The sequence below is a fragment of the Podarcis pityusensis genome, assembly GCF_964106645.2.
Source record: "Podarcis pityusensis genome assembly, chromosome: 5".
Lineage (NCBI taxonomy): Eukaryota > Metazoa > Chordata > Lepidosauria > Squamata > Lacertidae > Podarcis > Podarcis pityusensis.
The window spans coordinates 81,116,262-81,144,037 of record NC_138032.1 but is presented as its reverse complement, the minus strand read 5'-3'; the positions used below and the strand labels follow the sequence as shown (position 1 = coordinate 81,144,037).

The window sequence follows — 27,776 nt, the reverse complement described above, 5'->3', positions numbered from 1 at the left end:
CAGCTCCCGGTCCCCCCGGAACAAATGGTCGCGCGCCGTTGTTTCCGGGAGGAGCCAGGAGAAGTGAGCAGCGGCAACCACACGCTTCTTCCGTCTGGGCTGCCCATGAGGAGGAAGGAGTCGTCTGGTAAGCCGAGCTCGGTGGTTTCTGTCCCGGGAGTTATTGCTGTTGTCCGAGAAATCCTGACCCTCCCCCCGCGGTAGAAGCGATTTCTCCGAACCACAAGCCGTAAGAAAAGCGCTTCTAGGAATGGTAGGAGAAATACTAAGGCAGAGTATTTAAAAACGCGGATCATATCCGGGATGGCGAGCAAAGCGCTCATCCACGTGTAAGGCTAAGAAAATCAATGCTGCTCCCGAACGAAGCACCTCTTCCAAGGCTTGCGAGTTTCTGGCCTCTCGCTTCCCCGCACGGTTCATTAATAAAGTGCTGCCCCTATTTTGTCTTCCGGGAAGAGGTGCTGAATCGATGCTGGCTAGAAATCGGACCTGCGTGGTGCTACTCGGTTTGCCATTCTTCAGGTTTCATCTCCGCCTTCCAGCTGGCAAAAGAATAGCTGTTAGTGGGGAACGTTGCTTGAGCACCTAGGGTTCTGTTTACCTGCGATTATTTATTATGCTATTTAATACACACAATCCCTGGTTTACATGAGATGCTTTAACCAAGATACAAGTACTATTCCAATATTTTTTTTTAAAAAAAATTAAAAACAAAACATTGCAGTAAAACTTGATAATCTTGGGGACCCTTGCATAAAAAGGTACGGTTTCCAGAGGTGTCTTAAGTCCTGTTTTCTACTCCCTAATTGCATTTGGGAAGGTGTTCCAGAGGGAGGCTGCCCTCACCCAGAAGGCTTCCTAGATATTATAAAGTGGTAGTCCACTGATTGTAGTACAGTGGTACCTTGGGTTACAGACGCTTCAGGTTACAGACTCCGCCAACCCAGAAATAGTACCTTGGGTTAAGAACTTTGCTTCAAGATGAGAACAGAAATCGCGCGGCAGCGGCAGGCCCCATTAGCTAAAGTGGTACCTCAGGTTAAGAACAGTTTCAGGTTAACAATGGACCTCCAGAACAAATTAAGTTCTTAAACCAAGGTACCACTGTACAGCTAGCAATGCTGCCTCCTGAAGAACTTAATGATTGGTTGGAAGCACAGAAGGGGAGGCAATATAAGGGGAAGCAGACTACTTGTTTCAAGTTATTTAGGGTTTTATATGGCAATAACAAGACCTTGAACATGGGTTTGGAGCTAACCTCCCCTGATGAGTGCAGTGGGATTTAATTCCAAGTAAACATGGGTGGTGGTGTTCAGACTACACTTTGTGTGGAAGCTAGTATTTTACTAGCTAAAGTGAGCAAACATTCTCCTCCACTTTTGTTCCACCCAAGTGGATATACAAAGGGAAAACAGTCAGTTGCCACCTACTGAAAGTTGGGAATTAGGTCATTTTATTTTATCATCTTTGTTTTAGACAGTTGTTGAAGCACCTTCACTTCTCATCCAGTGAATGATGCATATTATACATAGTACATTTGTTTGTTTATCTTAACGTTACATTGGTAAAAACAGGTATTTTGCCCTGAGTGATAGAACACCAAGAAAAGCGATGGAGGAAAACGATAAGAAACATCACCGCAAGAGACACAGTGGGCCAAAGGCTGGCAAGAAAAGGAAGCGTCATTTGAAAGACTTAGGGCTTGAAGATGAGGAGGATGCCCGGAAAAGAAACCCAAAGGCCTTTGCGGTCCAATCTGCAGTCAAGATGGCCAGAACTTTCCACAGGTGTGGAACTGCTAGACTTCGTTAGCATACTGGTTTGCTCCTCCCTGTTAGAATGCTTTATTCTTACATTTAGCGTTTTCAGCTGCAGGTTGTGTTCTTCAGCTTAGAATTTGTAACTGTATAACACTCTGAGCTGTCTTCATATATATTCACATGATAGATCTCTCTCCATTTTGGTATGATGTATTTTTTCTTAATCTATATCCTGTTCTTTAGGGAAACCAGCTTTTTAGCCTCACAATAATCTTATGAGAACGATTACGCTGAGTAACTAGCTGATGACTGTCCACATCTAGGTCCACGAGTTGCAGCCAATCTTTTAGTTCTCATAGTGCTGTATAGGACTCCCAAATCATTTCCATGTAATTTTATGGGACTCAATGCAATCCTGATGTGAATGGATGTAATTAGATGGCATGAGATAATTTCCTTGGATTCTAGGCTGTTGTGGTACATGCAGGGTGGGGGGAGGAATTTGAGGATGGGTGAATCTTTGGTCTGAACAACTGGTGTTATTCTTGTTTTTCTGTGTGGCAGGGCACTTGTCCTGTCTACTTTGTAGCTTACAGTAAACATTATTATTAAAAACAGGACCCAGGATTTGAAGACAAAAAAACATCACATTCCAGTGGTCGACCGCACTCCATTAGATCCTCCTCCTGTGGTTGTGGTTGTGGTTGGCCCTCCGAAAGTTGGAAAGAGCACCTTGATAAAATGTCTTATTAAGAATTTCACCAGGCAGAAGTTAGTTGAAATCCGGGGTCCTGTAACAATTGTGTCAGGTAAGAACTGACCCACATTAACGAAAGCTTATGTACATGTGTGTGTTTGGTTTATGTTTAAAACAATCCTCAGTTCAGACCTACTAACAGTTGGATGTTTTTAAGTACTGTTGATTTTCATGGAAGAAAATGGAAGTGCTTACTGAGTTCTGCTGTTTTGAAATAATTGTGGCTTTAAAGTACATTACTTTGACTGGACCATGCCCTACATAAAAAAATCTATACTTAAAAGCTTGGGAGAATGGTACAGCTTTTATCTAGTGCCTGAAAGTTAGACTAGTTGAGTGTTCTTGGGGAGTGTCCACAAATGGGGTGCCACCGCAGAGAAGGCCCATTGGCCGTTTGCCTCCTGCTGCATTTTGGATGGGAAGAAGTACTTGGAGCCAGGGCATCCAATGATCATGAATAGACAGGTGGTCCATATTTGTCTGAAAAGCAAGAACATAATTAGAGGAGTGAAGTATGCTGTACATAATCATATGTGCTATAAGAAAATTTGAATAAACTAAAATCAGCCAAAATCACTTTAATTTCCCTGCTGGCCTATCTGATTTTGACAGGAAACCAATTATCACAGGGTAGTGTGATCTGATGTTCTCAATCAATGAGCTGAAAAGTATTGTCACACTTTTAATGGTAGTACTAAAATCTGTCATGTTTTGCTCTTCACCTTTGTTTACAGGTAAAAAGCGTAGGCTTACCATAATTGAATGTGGATGTGATATTAATACAATGATTGATCTAGCTAAAGTTGCCGATCTGGTGAGTTGTATCAGTATATGATGAGCTTTTCTTGCTATAAAACAACATATGCTAATTATAAACTTGGGAAAACATCATACACTAATTACAAGATGGATACAAGTCAAGCTGTATATTTCTCTAGAGCTGAGCTCTATAAGTAGTAGTTATATACTGCAATTCTATGTGTGTGCTTAGAAAAAAGACCTATTCAGTGAATAAATTGGACTGATATACTGGATTAAGCATATTTTCTTTGAAAGAAGGAAAATGTTGTTTACTATGCAACATGCACTTTATTTGATTCAGGTGACCCATTGTTGATAGTTGGATCATTATACAAATTCTTTTCTTTATTAAATTCTCAATATATGCTAGTAATGTTCTGAAAAAAGTAAATTGAGAATTTAATTTATACTGAGCATTAACTTTTTCCAGCTCATTGTTGATCTGCATGTTTCCCCCCTGACAGTTTTCTTTCTGTTTCTCAGGTTTTAATGCTCATTGATGCCAGCTTCGGATTTGAAATGGAAACATTTGAATTTTTAAACATTTGCCAGGTACATGGCTTCCCCAAAATTATGGGTGTTCTTACGCACTTGGATACCTTCAAGAATAACAAACAGCTCAAGAAGACTAAAAAGAGATTGAAGCACAGATTCTGGACAGAGGTTTATCAGGTATGATATTGCATCAGTGGCTCACCCTGTGAGTTGAATGTAAAACATTTAGAGTTGTAGGCAGTGAAGCTAGAAGGCTGCATTGTACCTCTTCAGTGTGTTTCTGTTACAATTTCCTTTGGATCCTTCCTGAAAATTTGTCCTTTATATAGTTCCATATCCATTCATGGTTAAAGTCACAAATTTGGATTTGGATTTTAATCTGGAAGATAATTATCTACAGTTTTGTGTAATGAACTTTCCACAGTTCAAATGAGTTTTCAAACCCAGTACAGATTTTGGTACTTGTATGACTTTGCTGTAGGTGCACTCTTTGTATAGCATTTTAGTTTAACCGATAATCTTGATGCAGGACTGCAGTGCACTGAAAAACATGGCAAGATAACGTTTGCTGCAGTTTGTATAAATTGTGCTTTCCAGAGAGTGCAGGCCAAGTGTACGGATCACAGGTGGGGAAACACACAATGTGATATCCAGAAACATTAGGGGGAAGGAGATTGTAATTCAACTTGGGGATGCAGTCCTGGTGGCAACCCTGCTGGTTATAATGGCCATAGGTTAACATAACATGCTTGATATGCAGTTGGGCTTCTCTTTCTCCTCCTGGGGGGACTTCAGAGCTGCATTTTTTTGCTTTAGTTAGCCATTGTTCATTTGGTCATCTGGCATGACAAACTGTGGCCAATACATAGCTCTCCCGGAAATTCTCAGGAAGCTGAATTCCCCCATCAATATACTTGAGGTGCTTTTTCTTCTTATTGTGCAAAACTGCATCATGTACACAACTGTGTTTATTTTCAGAGGAAATCACGCTTATGCTAGAGAAACAGTGTAGTGTCTTGCTTCAGTTGTTCAGTGAATTATTCTCTTAATTTGTCAATTTAGGGTGCCAAATTGTTCTATCTCTCTGGGATGGTACATGGAGAATATCAAAAACAGGAAATCCACAACCTGGGGCGCTTTATTTCCGTAATGAAATTCCGTCCCCTTACGTGGCAGACGTCTCATCCTTACGTACTAGCAGACAGGTAATTCCATACCACACACCTCTCATTTCCCCTGTTTCCCTCCCAGCACTCTGCAGTGTTGTTAGATGACTTTTTATTTATTTATGTGAAAGTACTGTGGATCTTTCCTTATATTCTGTAGGATGGAAGACTTGACAAACCCTGAAGATATCAGAGTTAATCCTAAGTGTGACAGGAAGGTTTCACTTTATGGTTACTTAAGAGGAACGCACTTGAAAAACAAAAGTCAAATACATATGCCAGGTTGGATACCACCACTTATTTCTTATTTTTTATTTCTTGCAGCACTGTGTCTTGTTAACAAAGGACAGCCTTGTATTAAGAAAAATACAATTTGCACATACATTGTTCCAATGAAGTGTACATGGAGCCCTTTTTAAAAGACTATGTTCCTGCAAACAGCTATCTTCCAATCAGCAATATTTTAGGGTTTAAACATTGCCCCCATATTGCAGATTGGAAGGCTGAGGCTGTAATCCTATACACACTTTGCTGGGAATACCTGTTGAACCGGAAGTCAGGTGTTTAGTTTTGCCAGTCCATTGCTGTGAAACTCTTCTCCAGAAGAGATTTGGCAGGCACCCTTGCTTTTGAATTTTAGGTGTTTCTTGAGACTTTTTTTATGCTTACAGGCCTATGCAGTTGTTTAATTTTTTTACTGAGTAGCGTGTTACTTTAATTAATATTCTATATTGCTTTTAAAGTTGTATTGTAACCTGCTATTTAAGTAAATATAGAAAATACAGAAAAGTAAAAAACAAATATGGGAGATATATAATTAAAACTTGGGGTTTGTTCATATAGGCATTTTGCCAGCTGGGCTCATTTTGCCAGTCTCTCTTCATGAGATTCCTGTACCTTAACAAGAAATAAAAAAATGTGGTAGGAGGTCATTTCGCTGCATGCGTGGCTAATTTTTTCTGTGCTTCTTCTCATCCAGGCGTTGGGGATTTCACAGTGAGTGATGTCAGTTTCCTGCCAGATCCCTGTGCGCTCCCTGAACACCAGAAGAAGCGTTCCTTAAATGAGAAGGAGAAGCTTATTTATGCACCACTGTCAGGTGTTGGGGGCTTAGTTTATGATAAAGATGCAGTTTATATCGACCTTGGAGGAAGTCACACACATAAAGAAGAAGAGGTGAGGGTTAATTCTTTAGCAGTTGGTAATGTAGTGTTAATTCTTGTACAGTACTGAAGCCAGTTGTATGTACCCCTGACAGACTTCTCTCCCCAGCCTGCTTATTGAGACGTAATCTCTTGGCATAAGTACCACTATGGTCTCAGCTAATTTACGCAAACAGCAAAATAAGTATATTTAGAAAATAGTTGCTAACAGAATTTTGGTTTGTCAGGAGGAAACAAGACCAAACCATGAACTAGTCCAGAGCCTCATCTCTACGCACTCCACTATTGATGCCAAAATGGCGTCAAGCAAAGTGTCTCTCTTCATGGATTCCCAACCGCTAGAGACTGACATTGACAACCAAGGGTAAGTTGATAACCCTTGATTACCAAGGGGGCAGTTGAGAGAATATTTTACTTTTTAATGTTTGCAGTTTTAGTCAGCCTAGCAAGCAGATTTTGATGTGTCCCAAAAAGTTTTTGGGGGGAGGCGGAGACCATTTATGGCTCCGGAATCAATATCAAAATCCTTTGCATGGGGTCCCCATGCTTAAGAACTACAGCACAAGGGTATTGACAGCCCTTTGTTTTGGAAGTCTCCCCCTATTTCTCCTTTCCACCCCAATGTTGGAGGTGGAGAAATGTCATTTGGGGAGTTTTCAAAGAGCAGCATTCGGAGGAAGAAAGGGTTTCCCTTCCTTGTGCAAGCCACATTTTTACTGCCCACCAGCTGATGGGTGATTGGGGCTCCAGCAGAGAAACAATCAGGAACTTACGTTAAGCTCCCAATTGTTCCTTTGAACAATCTTTACCTGTGCCACCCCCGACAGAGCGGGTGAGTGTGGCTTTCCAAAAACAGCCTCACAAACCAAATTTGACCTATGGCCTGGAAGATCCCCAAATATTCTCTGCAGTATCTTTGTTTTCGAATGGTTCGTGATACTTCATTTTTGCTTCTTTTGAAGTCTGTTTGAGATGCCTAAAGAAGAGAAGGAAACTGACCCACATACTGGGAGGGTACGTCGGAAGGCACTATTTGAAGACGAGGAAAAAGAAGATGGTGGAAGTGATGAAGAGGAAGATGAAGAAATGTCTGAGAGTGGTAGTGATGGTGATGATGAGGATGGGCAACAAAGTGATGAAGATTTCCCAGATCCGGAGCTGGCCCTGAGATCTTCCAAGCGTTTTAAAAAAGAACCCAAACAAGGAACCCTAACAGAACTTCCAGCATTTGCTGATAGCGATGACAATCTTGAGATAAGTTCAGGTGAGGAAGAAGAAATGGGCCTTGATGTGGACGGGGAAGATGGAGAAGGAGATGGACAAGAAAGCGAGGAGGAGAGAGTTGCTGATTCTGAATCTACAGCCGGAAACACAGATTTATTGAATAGGTCTGCATGTGGTGAAATGGACAAAGAGGAGAGAAATAGTAGAAATCTGCGTAAAAAGGTGGCTGCCGCTACAGATTCTGGAAATGGGACAGCAGAAGAAGCATCAGCATCTGAGATGGAAGAATCATCTGCGGAGGACAAAGGAGAATCAATGGAAGATTCTGATACGGAAGAATCAGACGGGGAAGATTCCCAGCCACAGTGTGCTGGAGTTAAAACACAGGAATCAAAGTTTGACAAAAGCGAGGATGATGTTGAAGGTCTGTTGAAAGAGGAAGAGGAGTATAAAGAAGCCTCTGACTTTTCTCTAGATACAGTTGGTATGTACACACCGCTCTCTTGGCATGTTTGGCATGACATTCATTTGAGATTGCCCACCTTCTATGGTGTTGTTCATTTGCTAGTAAAAGGAGCTGTGCTACTTAGTAAAAGGAGCTGTGCTACTTAGGAATTATGAGGTCTGCCAATCATTTCTGTAGCATAAATGTAGTTCAGTTTAATTGCTCTTTTGTATTTTTGTTTTCATATTACCTTGCTGTTTTCTAGTGGAGGAGGATAAAACTGTAGGTCTGTGTGCCCGAGAATAAGTCCCACTGAGCTGAGTAGATATGTATAAGATTACCTTGTGAACCATGGGTTGGATCCAGACCAAGTTACTTGCCCTTAGGTCCCACTGAAATCAATTTGAAAAGTTAGTCATGACTTAATTTAGGCTGCAATCCTAATCCCATTTACTTGGGAGCAAGTCCCATTGAATTAAGTAGGTCTTACTTCTGTGTAGACATGGTTGGGTTTGTGCTATTAGTCTCAATGATCACAATGTGTAGTCTCAATGATCACAATGTGAACTGTGGACAACTAATTTGCATACCTACTTAGTCTTAAGTCCTATTGAATTCAACAAGGCTCACTCCCTGCTAGTGTAGTTAGGACTGAAGTCTCAGTTTGGATCCAGCCCCATGCATATGAGAGGGAATTAAGAAAAAGTGAACTCACATAGGAACTGGAGAAAGTAAATAATCTTTTGGAGATTAATGACAGCAGGGACCATTTATATTAGTGGTAGAATGGACAGTTGCGAATCTGAGCAAGCATTGAATCTGCTCAGTTAAAGAAACCATGTTGTTTCCCCCCCAGGTGCGCTTAAGTGGAAAGAAGGCATTACTCAAAAGGCAGCTGAAGCATTTCTGAGGCAACAACAATCGGCTCCCAATCTTCGCAAACTTATTTATGGAACGGGTATAATAAATACAGTGCATTCCCTTATACAATTTAAGAAAAGGGACTAACAGAATGGGTGGTGGAAGGAGAGGGAAAAAAAACATGTTAATCATTTGTGGTACATTGGCTGCATGAAAGAAGAAAAGGTCCAACTCTTTCCCATCTTATGAAAGCTGCTCTGGTTGGTTCCATAATATTTATTTGCAACTAGGCAACCAAGTGTGGTCCCTGATAGGCTTTTGGGTTTTAATCTGTGTCCTTCAACACAGTTGACCAGCTTCCTAGCAGTTGGCTCAGCCCAAAATCAGATTGTTGGAATCAACTTTCAAGTTCTAAAAGGGTTATTGGCTATTTTGTGGCATATCGACCACGCTGATGATTAAGGGCAAGTTACTTCTTCAGCAAACAATAACACAGATTGAAATTATGAAGTACTTGGCAAGCTATACTTTTGTTATTAAGTTGATCCACCTAAGTTGATCTACCTCACTGGAATATCTTCTGTCTTTTCCAACTTAGGTGGATCAACTTAATAACAAAAGCAAGAAGAGCAACTAAGATGACATTATTAAGTGTTGATTATGATATAATATCGCTATGTTTAGAGGAGAAGAGACTTGGAATTCAAAGAATAAGAGTCAAGATCTTTGTCATACATTTTGTAATAGAGGATACAGTGGTACCTCGGGTTACATACACTTCAGGTTACAGACTCCGCTAACCCAGAAATAGTACCTTGGATTAAGAACTTTCTTCAGGATGAGAACAGAAATTGTGCTCTGGCGGTGCGGCAGCAGCAGGAGGCCCCATTAGCTAAAGTGGTGCTTCAGGTTAAGAACGGACCTCCGGAACGAATTAAGTACTTAACCTGAGGTACCACTGTCTTTATTTTTCACTGCACAAAAACAAAATGCCTTTCTCTCAAGCTCTCTGGCATATGCAGAGGACTGGAAGAGCAATGGGGCTGTTTCTCAGTTGTGCAGACATTTTCACTATGCATCCTAAACCACTGGACAAGTGAGTGGGTGGAGGGAGGGCATGTATGTCAGTGAGCATTTTTCTCACCAGAAGACAAGACCCATTCAGTCCTGGGGAATGGATTTGCGGGTGCTTGCTCCTTAAGCTTGCACTCTAGTAATGAAATATTACAAGATGCAACATTCCCAGGGCTTCCTTTCAAAGTATAACTGTGAAGCACTTCTGTTTTCATTCAGTGGCTGAGGATGAGGGGGAGGAAGATGAAGAAAACAATGAGCTTGGAGGGTTGTTCCGCATCAGCCGTCCCAACGAAGAATCGAAGCGAAAAGCCGATGCCCTTGACTGCTCCAAATTCCCTGTGGAAACCCCACAAGATTGGGACTTAGACGAGGTGCTTACTGTAGATTCTGTATTCTTACTGTAGATTCAGTGCTTACTGTATTCTTAGAGAGGTACGCTGGAGGGATGGTCGGTTGGTGTGCACTTCACACAGTCCGAGCTGTTCAAGAAATTTAATAGAGGGAGAATTAAGAGAAGCAGCTTCTAGGTGGTAGATGCACTGGGAGGACTTATTTGCTAGATTTATATCCCAGATACTGTATTCATAATAAGACAGTGCATATGGTATATGCTCACTTGCTGGTATCAGTGGAGGTTGGGAGGAGTAGAAGTGGTGATGATGGTAGAAACATAATTTATCACTCCCACAGATTTGAGGATCTTTGAGAATTGTGGATTAGACTTGCAAAAAGAGAGGAGCTGGTGTTTGGAAAGGAAAAGAAGCAACAAGCAGTAGGGTGGAGATCAGTAGGGAACTAAACTGGCAATGTTTGGGAAGGGTGGTTAAGGAAGGAGTGGCAGTATTTGAAATGTGCAGGCATTTTGTTTTGTTTTGTTTATGTTTGTCTATGCTGGTCATATGGAAGGGTAATTTTTAGGGCAGGTAGTCTTTTCTGTGTGGAAGGGTGCATAGACTAAGAAAGCCACTTTGAGGCACAATATTTTAGATTATTTGATGCCTCACTTACATGTTGAGTATCCAGTTTTGCTGTACCTGATAGCCCTTCATTCTTGAAAACACAGTGGCCAGATCTTACTTTCATGGCTTCCTTGACAAATGTGTGCGTTGACCGTGTTCAGAAAAAACAATAGATTAGAAATATTAACGAATGTTTTTGTATGGGCGGCTCAGATTGTTGCAACTGGTAAAATAATTGCCGCTGCAGTGGGTCAGTTCTAGAATTAGCATGTGTTTGCAGCAGAAAACAAGTTTGCTACTCTGCCTGCAGGTTATGGACAGTATCAGAGACTGTTTTGTGACTGGAAACTGGGAAGCTGATAAAGATGCTGCAAAACTGTTGAAGGAGGATGGTAAGTTGGAGCCTTTTCGTATGGTTCTCTTAATAGTTGGAAGGAAAAGTCTGAGCAGCTATGGGTGGACCTGCTTCAGGGCCAGCTTTAGTGGGTAAGGGCTGATGAAAATATGGGTTTCAGCAGGGAGGGCAGTTCTGCATGTGGAGACAATGCTGAAAACTGTAAGGAGGGTTTGGGAGGGACACTTTTGTGTGTGTAGAAAAACAGTATCTGGGAGATTGTTTGGGAGACCTGTGGGCAGGAATGGGCTCTGGAAATGGCTGATTTCCTTTATTGGAAGATCTGAGTGCCAGTACACTCATCTCCTTGTTTTAGTGGAAGACTTTGTATAGCCACTGAATGTATGCACACAGAAGACAGAGCACAAAAAAGTCCACACCTCCCACCTGTTAGTTTTTCATGTATTATGAAAATATCACAAATGAAGGGACCATGGGGGCTTGGTGGGGTTGTGTGTGTGTTTGAATGAAAACACATTCAGATGCATGCAGAAAATTTATCAACGATGAACAAGCTGAAAGATTTACTGTATAGGAGAAACTAAGGCAGAAAATATTAATGATTTTGCTGATGTTTACTTTTTATAGAAGAATTATATGGCGATTTTGAAGATCTTGAAACAGGAATTGTACACAAAGGCAAAGCAGCTGATCAAGGAGAGGAAGTAGGTTTGAGAGAATTAACTGTGATTCATTTGTTGAACAGGTGTTCAAAGCTAGGAAGTTACAGATTCTCTTGTCAAGAGAGACCCAAATTCTTCAGCAAATACATGATGCAGATCATGGGAATTTGAAAATATTCAGCATATTTTTTCTCAGTGTTAGCAGATATGTATTTGTTCTTTGTTTGCAGTTTATGAGTGTCATTGCATCTCTTCTGTGTGGGACTCATAATTACCTTTGAACTGTTCAAAGCCCACAACTTTTCCCCTACAACTTTTCCCTTACTTTGTAGGATATCAGCAGCCATTTACTATGTAGTTCATCTTCAGCTCTTTTCAGAACTGCTTAAATTCTCACATAAGACACTTGTCAGGTGGATTACAGTGGCAATTTTTTTAAGGTTTCACAGACACTATAAACCCAATAATGTTTATCTGTTAATGATGCACAGATTGAGTTTGAACATTTTTTTGCCGTTTTGACTCCTTGTTACTGATGATCACTAGTTAATTACTTGAATGGGCAAGTCATAAATTTTGATCTTCCTTAGGCCTTAGGTCTAAGTTGAAAACAAAAAGCTGCAGTATTAAAATGACTTGTAATTTTGTTCCTGAGGACAAAACAAACACACAAAATAAAGCCCTCTTCCCCCCGCCTTCCCCATTAGGCATCAAGCGAAGAAGAGAAAGAGAATAATAATGGGAAACAGGACAAATCTGGTGAAGAGGAAGAGGAAAAGAAGAAGCGCATGGATAAGAAATGCAAGCTGAAGAGGATGTTTGATGCTGTGTATGACGAAGGAGATGCCACCTACTTTGATGACCTAAAAGGGGAGATGCAGAAACAGGCACAGGTATAAATTTCATACCTGATAGGGAACTTTTGTAGCTTAGTGGCTAGAACTGCAAGACTGAATTAGACCGGGCTTCCTTCTGAGTAGACATGGTTAAAAGGTTGAAATATGGTTCGGGATATCTCTGGTTTGAATTTCCCCCTTTTCCCACAATTCTAGGTAACCCCTGCATGTCAGCTTCAATCCTTACTTATCATAAGAATAATAACACAATATATGTGAAATGGTTTGAACTCTCTAACAAGCGCTCTCCAGCTGTAAGGCACTAAGTATTATACAGTTTAATGGCAATGTTGAAAAGAATGTGTACATTTTCCTTCTAGTTCATTAACCTGTACCAGGAGGCTCATAATGCAAATGTTCATTATTGTCATTATTGGTTTACAAGTATTTTTTCTGTCAGTTTAACGGATCTCCGAACTGCTTCTGTTGCACAGCTTAACCGGACTGAATTTGAAGATCAAGACGATGAGACCAGAGTTCAGTATGAGGGATTCCGGCCTGGAATGTATGTACGGATAGAACTGGAGAATGTCCCATGTGAACTGGTGCTGCATTTTGACCCACACTATCCAATTATTCTGGGTGGCCTGGGAAACACCGAAGGAAATGTGGGCTATGTGCAGGTACGCAGTCGCAACACTATGTTCTCCTTTATGGTGCAGAATTCTTTTGTGTCTCAGTTCATCACCTCCTGTGTGACCACATTTTCCCACTCCCATACTTCTGGGTTAGGGTTGCAGCACTTGCTTATCCCACTTTTCAGATAATTATTGTCCTGCAATGCAGCTTTCCTCAGGGAGAGAGGGATGCCATGGTATCAGGCTTATCAACTAAAAAGGCAATATTTGCAAAGGAAAGTGGGTGGAGGGAAGGTAGAGGAGGGAGATTCACCCATCTGGTCAGAACAAAGCATTTATCCCCATTTGGGGCTGGGCTGATCTTTTCTTACTTGCTTATTCAGTGCCAGAGCAATTGAACTGAGTGTGGAAGAAGCTCCATAAAGAGATTCTTTGAGCAATGCTGCTCTTCTTATCTCCATGGAATCATATCCAGCCGTTTCTTCACATGAATGGCATTCCAATTTGCTGCTACATAAAAATCCTTCTTTTTTTGCCATCCTAAATGACTTTCAGTGTGCCTCCAGATTCCTTGCCTGCATCTCCTTTCTGCAGACCCTTGTCAAAGCTGGTTCTAGAACATAATTGTACTGCCAAGGCTGCCAGCCCTTGTGTGGAATGTCTCTTCTGCTCACAGAAGGGCTATCTTACACCTCATGATAAAGATATTCATGAGAGATTATACTCAGCTCACAGCTAGTTCTTAGGCAAGACTTCGCAGAACTTTCATTCCATTCGATGGTTCTTTGTATCAGTCTCTTTGAGGATGAAAGTTGCAAAATATTCTATGTGTTTCCTTGATCCCTGTTATCATTTTCTGTTTCCAACTTCTCAAAACATCAGGCACCAAACCACTCACTGCATTTTATATAGTGCAAGATGGCCTCAGTACTAAGACAGGATAAGGGACTGCTGAAATAATTACTGGCATAAATGTAGGAGTTTGCTTTTGATGAAACATCCTTGGTTTTCCTCAGATGCGCTTGAAGAAGCATCGTTGGTATAAGAAAATACTTAAGACTCGCGATCCTCTCATTTTCTCATTGGGCTGGAGGAGGTTTCAGACGATCCCTATGTACTACATCGAAGACCATAATGGCCGTCACAGGCTGCTCAAGTATACTCCACAGCATATGCACTGTGGCACAACTTTTTGGGGTAAGAGCAAACTCCCTAAAGCAAACTCTGCAACTTCCCAGCCTCAGGAACAGCACTGGTAAAGCCACCTAATGATGATGAGGAATTGTTTGAAGCTTTATGTAAGAGCAGTGGTGGAATTAGAGGGGAAAATGCAAAACCTGCACCTCTGCCTCGTTTATCAAATTTACAGGGCTAGAAGGAGATTGACTGAGCCACAGTCAAGAAAAAGGGTTTACTATTTCAAGGCATGGATTATGTCTTGTTTACCTAGCCAGGGTGTAGGATAAGAAATCATCCCTGGTTCACACAATGGTAAGCCAAGATAAGGGAAACTTGATAAAAACTGAGATAAGTAGATACTGGCAGCCATGCAGGGGGAGGAAGGGGGAGCGTGTGAGTCAAGCTTTGAGCCAAAAACAAATTTAGTTCATAATAATAAGGCTAAGCCATGGCTTAGCATGGTTTTTTCCTGTCCTGGATCCCTATGTATTGTTGGGTTGTAATTCACATAATCTGCAGCCAGCATGGCCAATGATCTGGGCTGATGGGAGCCAGGATTCCAACATTATATGCAAACCCAAAGTTGAGGAAGGCTGGTTTAGTGCTACATGTGAACCTGGCCACTGTGTTAAGAGCCAGGTCCAAGAAAGCTTCATATTTCTTTACCTTAAATCATGCTCCCTTGATTATTACTTGTGCCAGGGGGTTGATATACAGTGGACGCTCGGGTCGCGAACGTGATCTGTGCGGGATGCACGTTCGCAACCCGTGTCTGCGCACGTGCAGGTTGCAATTCAGCGCTTCTGTGCATGTGCAAAGTGCGATTTAGCGCTTCTGCGCATGCACAACCGCCGAAACCCAAAGTAACCCGTTCTGGTACTTCCGGATTTTGGCGGTCTGCAACCTGAAAAAACACAGCTGTAACCCAAGGTATGACTGTATTAAGAACATTACCTCAGTTTTGAAAGGAAGCATTTTGTATTTGCTTTTAACTCCCTAGTTCGCCCTGGGTTTTACTTCTCTCACTACGTTTTTAAGAGAAGATATGCACATTGAACCATACACTGAAGGTTTGGGTCAATCTTGTTTGTTAGGTCCTATCACGCCACAAGGAGCAGGATGTCTGGCAATCCAGTCAGTGAGCGGAGCAACAGTAAGTATTTACCATGGACGGTTTATAGTTGGCCTAGGGTGCATTGCAGGGGGTTGGACTAGATGACCCTCGGGATCCTGTCCAATTCTATGATTCTGTTGGTGGATTTATTTGTGAAGTGTGCAGGACGGCCATATGGATAGATAAGTAATGTAGGAAATAAGATACAGTACTCGGCTTCTGCTTGCTAGGGCAAGTTCCTTGGTGAAATGTTTCCATTAGTCAAGAGAGGGGGAGGAAGGGAGGAGTTTCTCCTGTTGCATTGCTGAGTTTTGGACCAAGCAGAAGCAATGTGTGAGTCTCATTGTATCTGTATGTTGTGTGAAGCCAAGGGCGATGTGAGAGGCCCTCTTCTCCCCCAGCTTCTCTGGTATGCATACACATACAGTAAGCCAAACCAAAATTTATAGACCCAAGAGCAGAATAAATGAGAAATGGAGATAAGCACCCTGAAACCTGCACTTTCCAATGCGTGTGCACGCCCCACCCTGTCTGCCCGCATGTGTGTTCGTACATGGGCGCGCGTGGATAGCTTATAACAAATACAAGCAAGTTTCTGTGCTTTATATTTCAGCCTGATTTTCGGATAGCTGCCACTGGAGTTGTGCTTGACTTAGATAAGTCCATAAGAGTTGTGAAGAAATTAAAGTTAACCGGTTTCCCATTCAAAATTTTCAAGAATACAGCATTTATCAAGGTATGTGTTTGAGCAGTAGGAATGTTGAGGACCCTCTTGGGGGTCAGCAGAGTAGTAGTTACGCCGCCTTCAGAATTTTGGGTCCCACCACCACCAAAAAGCTGCATTTTCTGTGGCAGCCCTTGAGTTGTGGAATTCCCTACCTATAGAAGTGCATCTGGCACGACCAATATGCAGCTTTTGGCAAATGCAGAAGGTGTCAACCTTTGCTTGTTGACACCTGAGATGCGTGTTCTCAGAACTTGCCCTATTCCTGCAGCTTTAATTTGTTGTAGCTGTTTTTAAATATTTAATTATAACCCACCCTGGGAGTTGCTAGTGAAGGGTGGAGAGTACATTTAATTACTGCTGTTGTTATTATTTCCAGAGGCAGCATACCTCTTAATGCCTGTTCAGGGAAGTTTTTAATATTTAACGCTGTATTGTTTTTAAAACTTGATTGGGAGCCGCCCAGAGTGGCTGGGGAAACTCAGCCAGATGGGCGGGGTATAAATAATAAATTATTCTTATTATTACCTAGGCTGCCAGCAATGGTGATGAACTATGGCCCTGTTTCAGCTGCCCCTAAAACATCTGGCTGGCTTCTGTTGTGCACAGGGTGTTATGGATCCTTGGCCTGATCCAGCAAAGCTGTAACTACCAAAAATGGTAGCCAGGATCCTGAATCTTTGTCCCTAACCTTTCCCTACAGCCCTCAACTCCGTTGAAAGAATAGCAAAAGCTTCATGTGCCGGGTGACACCCAATGATCTTGAATGCGTAATGGATATTTTAAACGCCCAATGCATGTTTCCAAAAGCCTTACACAATTTTCCTATTAAGGCAACATCTCCTGTGTTGCCTCCTTGTGCCTCCGATAAGGACCTTATTGAAATGTGTTGGTCATTATAAAATGTGTTTTCCAGGACCATTTTGAAGTTGCTCCCCCACCCCCCACCTTTTTAAAACTTCTTTGTGTTTTAAACTCCTTTGGGAAGGAGCTTTTTTTATCAGTCATGCTCCATTTTGAACTTCAGACCCTATCTTGGAAGTCAGATGGGTGATTCCTGGGTGCTATGACTCACTCAGTGGCTCCATTCTTTGCTGTTATCTCTCTTAGGAGACAGTTTGGAACAGGCACCTCCCACAAAGACAGTATCTTTCCTTTTTGAAATTCAAAGTCTTCACCTAGCTCCCTTTTGTGATGCAAGCGTCTCTTTTCAGTATGTTTTTTGAAGACAGACAAGAAGTCTAGTATGGTTGTTTTGCAGTGCAGGTAGTCCTTCCACATCAAGTAATTCCATTTTTTTTACACCACATCTTCCAATTTTCTTAGTATTTTGATATGGAATGACCCTCCCGTGTGAGCTTCAAAATCAGTTAGGGCCAATAAACTGGGTTTGAACTCTGATGAAATGGAGCCTCCGTAGGTAAGTGGCTCCTGCAGAGTGTTAGAAACTCAGATATATAATCTAATCACCAAATGGCTTCTTAAACCTAGACTATGGTTGCCACAATGGAATGTCTAGGTGCCATCCCCCACCCTCCCCGATGGGATTTTATTAATATTATTACCCATTGCATTACTATATCATTTTATATTTTAAAGACGAAATCTCAAAGCGGTTTACAACACATTCAAACAAACCGGAATAAAACTAATTCAGGTTTCAAGGGAAATATTTCAGATCCTCCTCTAAGTGATATTTTGTGTCCCCCCCCCCCCCCCAGTTGCCAACCTGGTGTCCAGAGATCTCCATGTGATTGCAATTGGACCTGCACCAGTTGCAAAACACACCTGGCGCCTGGTTAATTTTGAGCACTGCTCCTGCGCCAAGAGGATAGGCCAGCAGCCTGTTCTGGACAGGGTTGCATGTCCTCCAAAGGAGTAGATCAGGCATCCCCAACCTGCGGCCCTCCAGATGTTTTGGCCTACAACTCCCATGATCCCCAGCTAACAGGACCAGTGATCAGGGATGATGGGAATTGTAGTCCAAAACATCTGGAGGGCCGAAGGTTGGGGATGCCTGGAGTAGATCCATAGTGTGGGGGTACTCCTGCATACATATTTGTCGTTAGAGGCACAAATGACATATGTGGCTAGGAATTTCTTTGGGACATAGGAAGCTGCCTTATAACACGTCCATTGGCCCATATTGTTCAGTATGGTCCACAGTGATTGGCAGCAGCTTTCCGGAGTTTTAGACATGGACTTTCTCCCAGCCCTACCTGGAGATGTTGGGGATTGAACCCAGGAACTCCTGCTGGCAAAGCACTTCCCCTGCAGGCTTTTACAACCTTTGTCTGGTGTGCCAGCTATGACCATATCTGGACTGGGATAACTTGGGCACTGTAGCCCATGCCTTTGTAACATCAAGGCTGGATTACTGCAGTGCACTCTCCGTAGGGCTGCTCCTCATGCCGAAGCTCCAGCTGGCACAGAACGCAGCAGATGATGGGGGCAACATACTGTACCTCTGTTTAACCATCTGCATTGGCTGCCCACTTGCTCCCCATATCAGGTCCAAGGCTCTTGCATCAGTATAGAAAGCCCTGAACACCTTGGGTGCAGGATCTCTTAAGGCCTGCATGAGCCCTTTTATCTCTGCTCAGTCACTGGGTGAGCGCTGTAAGTTGTGGCTTGTCTTACAGAGGCCTTGCTGTGTTGAGCTCACTGCTTGTCCTATGTGGAGTGGAGCACAGTCCCAGCAGAGATCTGGCAGGCATCCTCACTTTTGATTTTCAAGCGTCTCTTTCAAGCAGGCCTTTGCAGCTGTTGAATTTTTGTGATAAGCCAGTCACTAATGATTGTATGGTTCTAAATCAAAGCTTTGCAAACTTTTCGTGTTAGTGACACACTTTAGACGTGCATCATTTCATGACACGGTAATTCAGTCTTACTATTAAACCAGAGGTTAAACTAACCCCTTTCCAGCCCCAGAAGGAGCATGGGAAGTATTCACACTGCAGCTGACACACTAACATGTCACAACACACAGTTTGGAAAGTTCTGTTCTGAATGGTGCTTCACGTTTTAATGTTGCACACTGCCCCAATATGATATGGTGGTATAAAAATAATTCTGTTAATAAATCAGTAAAGCATACAGGGCAGTCATCTGGCTGTCCTCCTCTGTTCCCCAAGGCCTCACAGAAGCCTACACAGCTTTGGTATAGAAGGGTGCTTTTGGTGATATTGCAATATCAAGCTCAGTATGAAGTTTTTCATTCCTACTTTGTTTCACATCAACATAGGGGATGTTTAACTCCGTACTGGAAGTGGCCAAGTTTGAAGGCGCAGCCATTCGTACTGTGAGCGGCATCCGAGGTCAGATTAAAAAAGCCCTGCGGACACCCGAGGGTGCCTTCCGAGCCACCTTTGAAGATAAGTTGCTAATGAGCGGTAAGTGGCACCTTCCAGTTGCTTTACAGGATGATTCTTTCAGGAGCCTTTCCTTTCAGGAATTGCCAAATGTGAGGGTGCACTCCTGTCATATCTGTGGAATGAATTGCACAGTCATTTCTGAGAGGGCAGGTTTCTCAAACTCTGCTATGCCTCCTTTAATGTAAAAAAGCTCTGCCCTCTAGTGGTGATCAGTGAAGTTGTCACACCAGGCTGGTGTTTCTGATCATAGTTTCAGTGCCCCTATAAAAAAGTCTTGGTAGCAAGGGGTCAGTTTCAGAAATGCTACATGTGTTCCCTAACTGCAATAGTTGCAACAATATCGTTCTGATTTTTACATTTATAGTAAGAGGCAAACTCAATAAAGTTATGTTTCTGCTTTGTGCTCTGGATTGCTGTCGTCTTCATGACCGTCTCAGATATTCCTGTGGTGGCAGTTGGTGTGTTCAGCTTCTGTACAGGGCTACAGTTTTGTATTTTACTGTGTGACAGCAGAACCGGGGTCTTACACATAACAGCAGAGTGAGGTGGTAGAATGGGCTATGCCACCTTCTGCTGGGAAAACCTCTGTGTCCGTAGAAAACTAGTGGTACAGGGCAAAGGTTGAGCCAGAACCTGATGCGCTGGTTTTGTATTGTGTTCTACTTTCACATAAGGGAGATTCAGAAATGACATTCTCCTGCCACTCTTCTCATCTCAGGGCTCCGTTGCCTCACTCTGCTTGCAGGTCTAGGAGGGGAACCCCTTGAGATGCAAAGCTGTCATCCAGATATATGGGCATGGGGGTTCACCTGCAACTCTGCAAAGCTTGCCTGCTTAAAACAGTTTTAAAAGCTTAACCAGTTTCTTCCCTTTCTAGATATTGTTTTCTTGCGGACTTGGTATCCTGTTTCCACCCCAGCCTTCTATAACCCAGTGACTTCCTTGCTAAAGGCTGTGGGTGAAAAAGACTCCTGGGCAGGAATGAAGACAACAGGCCAGCTAAGGCATGAGAAGGGCATCAGACTAAAACAAAATAAAGATTCTCTTTACAAGGTAGGGGGTGTATGTTGTTTCGTGTCAAAATATGCATAGATTTTATCTTGAATTGCCTTTGATCAGCAACACTCAATAGCAGCACTATTAGTGAAATAGTGGAGGCTCTGAAAACATACCGAATGTGCAGTGGCACAGGAAATTAAGCATAGTCCTGACCTTGAAAGCTTCCCCAGTCCACCTTCTTTTTTCCACCTCTGTCATCTTCTCACTCTTTCATTGAAAGACTAAATAGGACAACTCTGCTTTCTCATCTCAGAGTGGGGAGGAAAAGCCCTATTGTGTGCCTCTTTCCTTAGTAGTATAACTTACTCCAGATTCATGAGTTTGGTGCTATGTTTGCAGAGTCGGTGATTCTCATAGAATCAGCGTTGAAAGGGACCCTGAGGGTCATTAGTCCAGCCCCTGCAATGCCGGAATATGCAGCTGTCCCTTATGGGGATCGAACCTGCAACCTTGGCATTCTCAGCACCATGCTCTAACCAGCTGAGTTATCCACCTGGTGATCTTGTGCCTGAGATTCAGGATAACCCTGGGGGAGGACCTTCTGTGATTTCACAGGCCTATGTAAAGCGGGGTTGGGCGACATGTGCCCCTTATTCCAGATGAGGTTGAACTACAGCTCCCACCAGCCCCAGCCATTAGCCCTGCTGGCTGGGTCGGATGAGAGCTGGAGTCCCAACATGTTGAAGTGGAAGGCACAATCTCCCCACTTCCGATTAGTAAAGTATTCCAGCTTTCAATTTATAAAATTGCCTTCAGCCCCCTTGCTAGATATGCGGCAGTACATAGAACAGGATTCTGTCTGTCTGCAACAGTTGTGACATCATTTGATCTGTAAAATGATGATGAAGTCTGTTAACGAGACCCTGTTTTTGAATTACGTTTATGCTAAGGGAGCCACAGCAAGGCAGTTCCCTCCTGCATTGCTCAGATAACATAAATAGAGCTCACCCAGTGACTCTTGCTCTTGTCAGTATAAGCTAGATGTCATCACAGGGAAAAATGACAACATGAACTCCTACATGGCGAAGGATTCAGATATTACATTTCGGTTGGGAAGGAGCTGTGAACATAAGCCAAGAGATTTTATTTGCCTATTTTCCTCATACTTATTATAATGCAGAATGTAATGGGCAAGTTAGAAAGCAAAATGAATGTTGCTGTTCAATTTACATTCACTCTTTTTTATTTTAGCCTATAGTGCGAGAAAAGAAACATTTCAATAAGCTGCATATTCCAAAAGCGCTTCAGAAGGCTTTGCCATTTAAAAGCAAACCTAAGCTTCAGGAAGGAAAAGGAAAAGTCACAAAGGACAAGTGGAGACCAGCTGTTATCAGGGAGCCTCATGAAAAGAAGGTAAGTTGTTTCAGGTTTTGTAATAATCCTTTATTGGGTGCAAGAACCACTTAAAAATAGCAAGTTCTTTCTGACTGCTGACCAATATTGGTGTTTTTAGTCCTCATTATTTTTGCTGTAATTTACAAGGGTTACAAGTTATTCACAACCTGTAACACAGATTTCTCTTAAACGTCAATGATTCCTTCCCATAAAAATCAACAGATTTGTCAGGAATTTCCCTGAGATGTGGATTGCATCGTAAACTTGGACTAGGACAGTGTTTCTCAAACTTGGGTTCGCAGCTGTTGTTGGACTAGAACTCCCATCACGCCTGACCACTGATCCTGCTAGCTTGGGATGATAGGAGTTGTAGTACAACAACCGCTGGAGACCTAAGTTTGAGAAATACTGGACTAGGATCTGGAAGACCAGATTTCAACCCCACACTCAGTCATGCAGCTGAATGACTTTGTCCTGTCCCTCATCCTAACCTACCTCAGGATAAAATGGAGCAGGTGGAATGGCCATGTAAGTTGTCTTTTAAGAAAAATCCATCCATCCAAAATTTCTCAGGCAAATGGGCAGCTGTGGTTGTCTTGCATCCATTTCTATGGCCAAGGGAGTAAAGGGACTTCCAATTTGTTGTAGTCCTCCAACGTAAGGCAACTTGACTTGTAGCTTTCAGGATAGTTAACAAATAAAAATGTACCAACTGGTATATGACTGCCATGAATCTTAAAGGCCTGCTTTATGTAGCACAGTATGACTGCAATGAATCTTAAAGGCCTGCTTTATGTAGCACAGTGGTTCTCAAACTTTTTTTCTCTGGGCCACACTTCCAGAATAAAAATTTGCGGCTCGCACCACACCAATTTTTGTTATTGATAGGAAATACACTGAGAAACAAAATGAAACAATTCCTTGATTTATAACATAGAACACAGCTACTTTCTAAGCTGATCATGGGACATTCACAAAGTACAAAACAATGCAGCTACAGCTACATGAGAACATGAATCATTCCCACAATATAATATTGGCTGTCCTGGAATCTTCCCACCGAACTTGCCATCCTCTCCTGCCACGCCCTTTGAGAACCACTGGTGTAGTGTGTTTGATCCAAGAAACAGTGGATACAGTTATCAAGATACAAATTGTGTTAATTATCCTAGAGGGAGATGGGTGTGATAAATGGAACACAACCAACAGATCTGCTTGATATAAGAATCTGTTTGATAGGAGAGGGGGAAGTTCCTGCTTATGTCATTGCTAAGATTTTGATCTTCCTTCCAGAAGTGCATGTGCTGATTTGCATGGCTGCAGCTCAGTGCTAATGAGTAGCGTTTTAGTGTTGGATCTCCCTTTCTAACAGCAATTAAATCCTGGGAAATCAGCCCTGTAATTTGCCAGTTCTTGCTCCCATTTGTCAGCCCTGAAGTTCAATATGTACATAACACATGTTGTTCATTGTTTTTGTTAAGATTGCAGCACTTCTGTCTGCTTTGGGTACGGTACACAGTTACAAGCTGAAGAAAGCCAAGGTGAAACATCGGCAGCAGCTTAAAGAACGTCTCAAAGGGAGGCAGAAAGAGGAGGAAGAGAAAATAAAGAGGCAGAAAGAAGCAAAGAAGAAGCTCTTTCGCATTATTGGACAAAGGGAGAAAAAGCGGCAGAAATCAAGCCTGAGAGGATCTGCTGAAAGGGATAAGTGAGTTTTCAGCAGCCACCTGAAGGAAGCGAGAAGACATTTTACCCTGGAGTGCCCAGTTAAGAGCAAGACCCAAATATACTGTTAATAAGATTCTGGACTCCAATGAACTTGCCTTGGAGGAGAAAAAACAATGACAATGTCATTTGAAAACATCAGCATCAGATGTAAATTATGGTTTATGGTGTTTACCCCGCAGTATGCTTCAGGAAGAAGTGAAAGTGTCACACACTTTGTGGTCTCTGATCATTCATTGAAGTATTTTACATGTGATTATTTGGATGGGATTCATGTTTGCTGTTAGTAAAAAATGTTTTACTAACAATGTTTACAAACATTTACAGCAATTGTTGTTTGCTGTTAGTAAAAAAATGGATCATGCAGTTGTACATGGTTTTAATACTAATGTTTGAATGAGATAAAAAAATGGGCAGCCCAAGTTGAATCTGTTCATGAGTTATTTCTTACACATTGAAATATTGTGCATTTCTCTAGGAAAAGCCATGCTTCCTAAGAAACGTGAAAGCAAATCTTTCTGCCAAGTAGCTGAACTTAGATCCAGCAAAATTTGTAGTGCACCTTCTGACTACATTTCATCTGTGGAGAGTAGACTGCTCCTTATTTATGCAATTAATTGATCATTGCCAAAACAGAATAATTGATAACTGATGGGGCATCATTTGACCTGCTTGAATCTTGACAAATTGTACACTGATCTCATTTCTGAGGGTGAAACTATGTGTTGTGTTTTATTTATAAAATTGTTATCCTTTCTTTCTGAGGCTTGTACCTTACTCAAGGCAGCTTACATACATAAAAATCACATTCACAAATACAACTTATCAAATACAAAAAATATCAACACAGGACTGCCACCAAAAATGCTGGCTCAGTGTCAAGGGTTGTATTTAAAGGTAAAGGTACCCCTGACTTTTAGGTCCGGTCGCGGACGACTCTGGGGTTGCAGTGCTCATCTCGCTCTATAGGCTGAGGGAGCCAGCATTTTGTCTGCAGACAGCCTCCGGGTCATGTTGCCGCTTCTGGCAAACCAGAGCATCGCATGCAAATGCTGTTTACCTTCCCGCCAGAACGGTACCTATTTATCTACTTGCACTTGACGTGCTTTTGAACTGCTAGGTGGGCAGGAGCAGGGACCGAACAACAGGAGCTCACCCCGTCGCGGGGATTCAAACCACCGACCTTCTGATTGGCAAGCCCTAGGCTATGTGGTTTAGACCACAGCGGCACCCAAGCCCTGTTTGGAAGAGACCCTTTAAAATTAATGAATTTAAGTTAGTCATGGTCATTAATTCAATGAGTCTATTCGTGAGTTACCCACTGCCTTGCAGGACATCATCGGGAGGAAAAAAAGGCTACACAAATCTGAATGGAGTTCCTAAGGTAGTTTGATGATGCTTTGTATACCTCCTTCCGGCAACTGCAGCCAAGTTGTTGCCAAACGTATTGCTCTGTTTTCCTTTGGGCCACATTAGTGAGGCTGAGAGGCAGCCAGGACCTCCATACATGCTGCCCAGGCTTGTGCCCTGGAGAATTCACTTAGGTGCTGCTAACGCAGCAAAAACAATGCAGGAGGCAGTAGTTAGAGCATGGGTAGGCAAACTAAGGCCCGGGGGCCGGAGCCGGCCCAATCATCTTCTAAATCCTGCCCACAGACGGTCTGGGAAGCAGCATGTTTTTACTCGATTAGAATGTGTCCTTTTATTTAAAATTCATCTCTGGGTTATTTGTGGGGCAAAGGAATTCGTTCATTCCACACACCCCCCTCCAAAAAATAGTCCGGCCTCCCACAAGGTCTGAGGGACAGTGGACCGGCCCCCTGCTGAAAAAGTTTGCTGACCCCTGAGTTACCAGTCTCTGCAGCCACAGGCAGGCACTGTGATTCTCCAGTGGTTTGACTTCACTTCCAGAGGCGAACTCTGGTCTCTTGAGATAGACGGATGCTAACAGCAACTATTCTGAACGGACAACCGTTGAACCAGGTTTTCTCCCCACCACATATGTAGTACAGCTACCTTAGTTTCTTGATGTCACACTGATAGTTTCTTGATGTCACTATGATGTTTCCCTATCAATGGCAGCCATTTGAGGGTGAGTTGTGTGTACAGTATGTTACAGAAGTGGCAGAGTTTGTGGTGACCTGTTAGGCATAGTATGTCCTACTTCTCTTAACAATATAATAAATAAATAAATAAATATGGGAGCAGACTCCATATGTGTAATTTGCATTTGCTGAGTTACCAGCTGAGACCTAGACTTCAAATTCCTTTGTTTATCTCATATACACATATGAAAGTAATTAAGCAATTAAGGACCTCTGATCCTTGTGACCTCTGATCCTTATGCAATGAAGCGCATACAGGTTCGCTGGTAAACAGGTTTGCTTAAGAAAATGACGACAAATGCAAAGACTGTCTTTTTGCTTTTCTTAGGAATGAGCTTTGTGCAAAACAGCAATTCAGGTAAGAGAACATGGAAGCCTAGTGTTTTTCAAATAGGTAGCTTACTTTTTTTTTGGCTGTTTGGTTTTATGGATTGTAATTGGTTCTGTTTACAATGGGCAAACACATTACAATCCAAACATTCCTGCCTGTGTTGCAAATATATGTTAAAATGTATTAAAATCATAACAGCAGGATTGCTAGATAATTCACCTGCTGTTCAGTTCTGTATGTCAGGGAGTTTTGCATGGAGTCTCTTAGCAAGTTTTTTTTTTAAAAAATGAATCAGTTAAGGCAGGGAATTGCCCCTCATTATTAATGGAGCATTTATTTCAACAATATTTGGGACATTCAATGTACATCTCTCTCCCAGCCCCCATGTACATGTTTAGCTCTTTAACAATATAAAGCATAAGCTGGTGAGGGGAGGGCTTACATATAGAGAAATTTGAACCTGCACTTCGGCAGAGATGATGCCAAATTTTGTACACAACACTAAATGTGTGTGCAAATGTCCAAGAGCTTAGGAGATGCTACATAATAGCGCATTGTCAAATGCAAAGCTCTTTTTGTATTTTTCTGCTAGTTGACAGCAGCAATACTGTGGCAGAAAGCAATATTTTGCTGGTGGTTTCTAGCATGGCATGTGTTGCTCAGAAAACATTTTCCTTGTGTGCAATTAGATAATGAACTGAAGCTTGACCAGGCCCTGCTCTCTGTCAACAATTACCTTCCTGAACGAATTGCTGCTTTCTATGTCTCTGAAGCCTGCTACAAAGTAAGTAAAAAAAGGGCATCGCTGAGAAAATAAGGGCTGTGCTATCTGTAATAATGTGTGGGGAATCAGCTGAGTTTAGAGGGGTGAGGGTTTGTGGTATTGCAGAATTTGTTATCTGCTTGATCACAGAGCATCTAGTGTTTCTGTGAAGCACTACAAATAACCACAGGCTTGCAGCCCACAGATCAGGCTAGTTATTTCAAATCAATATGGGATTTCTCAACTCCTCACCAGATAGTATAAGAACATAATAAAGACCTTCCTGGATTCAGTTAATAGCTCATTAGCATACCATTTTTCACTCTTTTGTTAAGCAAAACACATGCAAGGTGATAAGCTAACATTTAGTCATTTAGCCAATGTCTCAGGAGGGTGGGAAAAGTGAGAAAGGGGCAGGACTTGTTCATTCCAAAGCCTCTCCCTTCCTTACAAGAAATAATATTTTTTATTTAAAAAAACAACAGATTCCCAGTAGGCAGTTAGTTGTTCTAGCTCCAGAATTTACCCCAAAAGTCAGCACACTTCTGCTACGCATTAAGGACAAACGGATATATTTTCCTCCCTCCTCTTTCCACTTCTAATGTGGGTTAACTGAACCTGGCAATCTTTTTGTCTGCCTCCTGTACCAGCAATAGCTTGAAGCCATCCATTCAGCAGTTTGAATAGACTACTAGAAACTGGATTTGCATGCGTTGACCTTTACACAGTCTGAATCTGAGATGAGGCCAGTATCAGGCTTATACTAAAGTCATGCAAGATTTATCATGATGGAAAATCTCATATCATTTTAAAGTTATGCCAATGATCTACAGAGATAAACCATAGCATAAGATCAGATTCACACATG

The 27,776-nt window shown here is 42.2% G+C and overlaps 2 protein-coding genes and 2 long non-coding RNA genes across 6 annotated transcripts in view; 2 read left to right on the top strand and 2 right to left on the bottom strand.

The window, feature by feature from the left end:
• BMS1 (BMS1 ribosome biogenesis factor) lies at window positions 1–24,137 on the top strand. Of its 2 annotated transcripts, none has more exons than XM_081004860.1 (23): window positions 1–127; window positions 1,575–1,787; window positions 2,379–2,569; window positions 3,252–3,331; window positions 3,802–3,990; window positions 4,876–5,018; window positions 5,140–5,261; window positions 5,959–6,155; window positions 6,370–6,506; window positions 7,105–7,850; window positions 8,668–8,769; window positions 9,966–10,120; window positions 11,019–11,100; window positions 11,691–11,767; window positions 12,433–12,618; window positions 13,056–13,244; window positions 14,216–14,396; window positions 15,473–15,531; window positions 16,106–16,228; window positions 19,461–19,608; window positions 20,468–20,643; window positions 21,841–22,002; window positions 23,466–24,137. In XM_081004860.1, exons 2-23 carry the CDS (start codon window positions 1,612–1,614, stop codon window positions 23,694–23,696), a joined length of 3,852 nt encoding a protein of 1,283 aa, XP_080860986.1. In that variant the 5' UTR covers window positions 1–127; window positions 1,575–1,611; the 3' UTR covers window positions 23,697–24,137. The 2 variants fall into 2 exon arrangements, with proteins under 2 accessions (XP_080860986.1, XP_080860985.1); XM_081004859.1 differs by having other exon boundaries at window positions 117–253.
• LOC308476942 lies at window positions 2,776–8,661 on the bottom strand. Its single transcript, XR_013986244.1, has 2 exons — window positions 8,153–8,661; window positions 2,776–2,997 (listed from the first exon to the last, which is right to left on the bottom strand). It is a non-coding gene; the product is annotated as an uncharacterized lncRNA (long non-coding RNA).
• On the bottom strand, window positions 22,262–23,459 carry LOC308476995. The gene is made up of 2 exons (XR_013986325.1): window positions 22,771–23,459; window positions 22,262–22,727 (listed from the first exon to the last, which is right to left on the bottom strand). It is a non-coding gene; the product is annotated as an uncharacterized lncRNA (long non-coding RNA).
• A 1,824-nt stretch (window positions 24,138–25,961) lies between the features above and the next one.
• The window catches only part of LOC308476882 (heparan-alpha-glucosaminide N-acetyltransferase-like), a 171,042-nt gene continuing 169,227 nt past the window's right edge, over window positions 25,962–27,776 (top strand). The window contains exons 1-2 of one of the 2 annotated variants that reach the window (XM_081004994.1): window positions 25,962–26,172; window positions 26,835–26,929. In XM_081004994.1, coding sequence (XP_080861120.1) covers window positions 26,103–26,172; window positions 26,835–26,929 — 165 coding nt within the window. In that variant the 5' untranslated portion in view covers window positions 25,962–26,102. The remainder of the gene's footprint in view (window positions 26,173–26,834; window positions 26,930–27,776) is intronic. The other variant, XM_081004995.1, reaches the window with a different exon arrangement.